The sequence below is a fragment of the Blastomyces dermatitidis genome (genome assembly GCF_000003525.1).
Source record: "Blastomyces dermatitidis ER-3 genomic scaffold supercont1.9, whole genome shotgun sequence".
NCBI lineage: Eukaryota > Fungi > Ascomycota > Eurotiomycetes > Onygenales > Ajellomycetaceae > Blastomyces > Blastomyces dermatitidis.
This window is the reverse complement of record NW_025544782.1, coordinates 1,289,445-1,292,476: the sequence shown is the minus strand read 5'-3', so window position 1 is coordinate 1,292,476 and position 3,032 is coordinate 1,289,445. Positions and strand designations below refer to the sequence as shown.

Here is a 3,032-nt window from a genome sequence, read left to right as displayed (position 1 = left end):
AAACACTACAGTAATCTGAGATTCTAAGTTTATTAATACTTTTCATACTTGTGAGATAATAGTATTATAATACAGTCTCTTCTCATAAGTATATATTTTTATTAAAAGAGTAACAGATTCAGATGTCAGCTTCAAGACTCTGAAGAAGACAGTTACTAACTCTGTTCATAACTCTTTAAATTTCTATTTTAATTTATTCAGACAGTTTATTTGCGGAGCAAAGTGAAGTAAATATGATGAAAACTCTGATTATTAAAAGTGAAGAATTTTCTTTTTAAGGTTCTTAGCGCGAATACAGCTTACTGATTGATATAGAATTAAGTGAAGTGTAATTCTGTAACATTGCACTATTATATTATCTACTCTGTACAGATTGTTGAATAGATAATATATCTGATTAACAATCTACTCTGTACAGATTCTTGAATAGATAATGCATCTGATCAATCATCTCTCATAGATTCTCAAGAATAAATAATATGTCAAAAGTCTGTGTTCACTGCTTGCAAAACCAGTCTCTTGATTAATTCATTTCTTTACAGTGTTCTACTACTTCTACAGCTGTATGTCTTTAATATCACACTCAGAGAACTCAGGTATTATAATCTTCTCTCATTACATCTTTTCTATCACTGATTATCTCTTTACACTGTGTAGAACTGTAAATGAATCAGACAAGTCAACCGCTCCACCACGAACTCGCTCGATTTTTTGAATAAGAACCCGCCGATAGATCCATCGAAAAGCCCTCGATCATACGAGCATTTTGACCCCATCGCCGACCGCATACCCCGTGTGGTGGTGGAGTTATCCAGCCAAACGTGAACCAGACGTTGTTCAAAACTCCTGTGTGGGATTATCCCCCGTTCTCCCCTACCACACCACAACCCCGGGCCAAATTGCCATACAAATTGTAAGGTGAAAAGACCTAGCCATATGCACCAATCTTCTCGATTTTGGAAGATCCCCGATCTGTAATTGTGGAGATATCTGAGGAGCGACATCCGCGAAAACCCTGTCCATCTTTGATGTTCCAAAACATCAACGCCAAGTCCCACCCTCGTACCGCCCTTCCCAATCTGGCCCATCCCCGGCAGAAAAATACAAAAAGATACCTCGGCAATAATATCAAGCACATAATCAACAGACACTTCTGAAGTGCAATCTCTGTGAATACTCTGTCTGTCTTCAGTGTATCTAGACATCTACACCAAGTCTCACCCTTGTACCGCCTCTCTCAATCTGGCTCATCCCCGGCAGAACAATACAAAAAGATACCTTGACAACAGTACTTGATACATGGATATCATTCTGAATGCTGGAGAGAAGCCACTGAAGTGATTCTTGCAAAACCTAATAGAAAAACTTCAATTCCTAAGTCATATAGAGTAATATCTCTATTGAACTGTTTAGAAAAGGTTTTAGAAAAGATAATAGCTACTCAACTATCTTTTATAAGCTCTATAGATGATTCTCTTTTATTCAGTGAATAAATGAGAGATAGAAAACAGTGTTCTGCAATTGACACTGTTCTCTCAGTTGTTCATGATATTCAAATAGCAAAGCATGAGGGTCTGGTCTCAACTGCAGTTTTTATTGATATAAAAGAAGCATTTGATCATGTTTCAAAGTCAAAGTTAATTCAGACATTGAAGATATTAAAACTGTCACTTTCTCTAATAAAATGAGTTAACTGTTTTATATCTAAAAGAATTATACAACTCTTCTTTGATGGAATGAAATAAGACAAGACTGAGATAAAAATAGAAGTATCACAGAGATCTTCAATCTCACTCATTTTATTTGCAATATACACTGCATATCTATTCAAAAATAGAAATATGAGAATAGTGTGATCTCTGAGTTATATGGATGATATTGGTCTAGTCTACAGCTCAAAAACTATTAAAGAGAATTTGAAAGTAATTGAAGAAGCTGTAAAGGAAATCTTTGTTAGAGCAGATATCAATCAAATTCAATTTAATATGAATAAAACTGAGTTAATTCATTTCTTTTCTAGATTCAATGAGAAAGAACTATCTCTAACTCTTTTAAATAGAGAGATTAAACCCAGTATAAATGTCAAATGATTAGAAGTATGGTTAAACTCCAAGTTGAATTTTAAATATCACATTCAACAAAGAACTGTCAAGGCAGAAAGACTATTGAACAACATAATCAGACTATCAAATACAGAGAGAGGTCTATCCTTCCAGGCTATGAGATAGTTATATATAGCCTGTATTATCTCAGTAGCTGATTATGAAGTTCAAGTTTGATGAAATAATCAAGAAAATTTCACTGAACTCTTTCAAAGTCTGTAAAACAGAGCCTTGAGAAGAATTCTGAGAGCATTCAAATCATCTTCTATTAAAGCAATGAAAATTGAAGCTTTAATTCCTTCTTCTGCTATTAGATTTGAAAAGGCCTGTATGAACTATGCTCTGAGAGTTGTAAAGATGAGCTTAAATTATATAATCAGAGAAAGAGTCTCTTCTTCATTTTCATCAATTAACTCTGGAAATGAACTGGATTGAAATAGATTTCTTGATTGAAATGAAAATAATTCTTCAAAGAAAATGCCTTCTCAACTGTACAGACTATGCTCTCTGATTAAAAATCAATTTTCTTCTTTAAATGTTGAAAAAGTTGATCATGAGAAGTTATCTCTCTGAATAGAAAAGCTTGAATCTCTTATAGACTTATAAATAAGTGAACTATCAAAAGAGAAAGAATATGAACAGCATTTGAAGAGAATTTCTACAATCAATATAAAAGACTCTATTCTGATTTATTCAGATGACTTAAAAAATGAGAACTTGAATAGATTAGATGCAGGCATTGCTTATACTGAAGATAATATTAATTTTATCTCAGATTTCTGGAATCTAGGCTCTGAATGTGAAGTCTTTGATGCTGAACTATTTGCAATAGTGAAAGCTTTCAAACTCATTGAAATAAAATCTTATAAAAGAGAAAATTGTTTGAAAGAGATATGAATATTCTCTGATAGTCAAGCTGCTTTAAAAAGA

The 3,032-nt window shown here is 33.1% G+C and overlaps 1 protein-coding gene across 1 annotated transcript; it reads right to left on the bottom strand.

Moving 5' to 3' along the window:
- Positions 1-610: 610 nt before the first annotated feature.
- BDCG_17590 (uncharacterized protein) lies at positions 611-1,128 on the bottom strand. Its single transcript, XM_045426695.1, has one exon. The coding sequence runs from the start codon at positions 1,086-1,088 to the stop codon at positions 645-647; it is 444 nt and encodes a 147-aa protein (XP_045282222.1). The 5' UTR covers positions 1,089-1,128; the 3' UTR covers positions 611-644.
- Between the last annotated feature and the right edge of the window lie 1,904 nt (positions 1,129-3,032).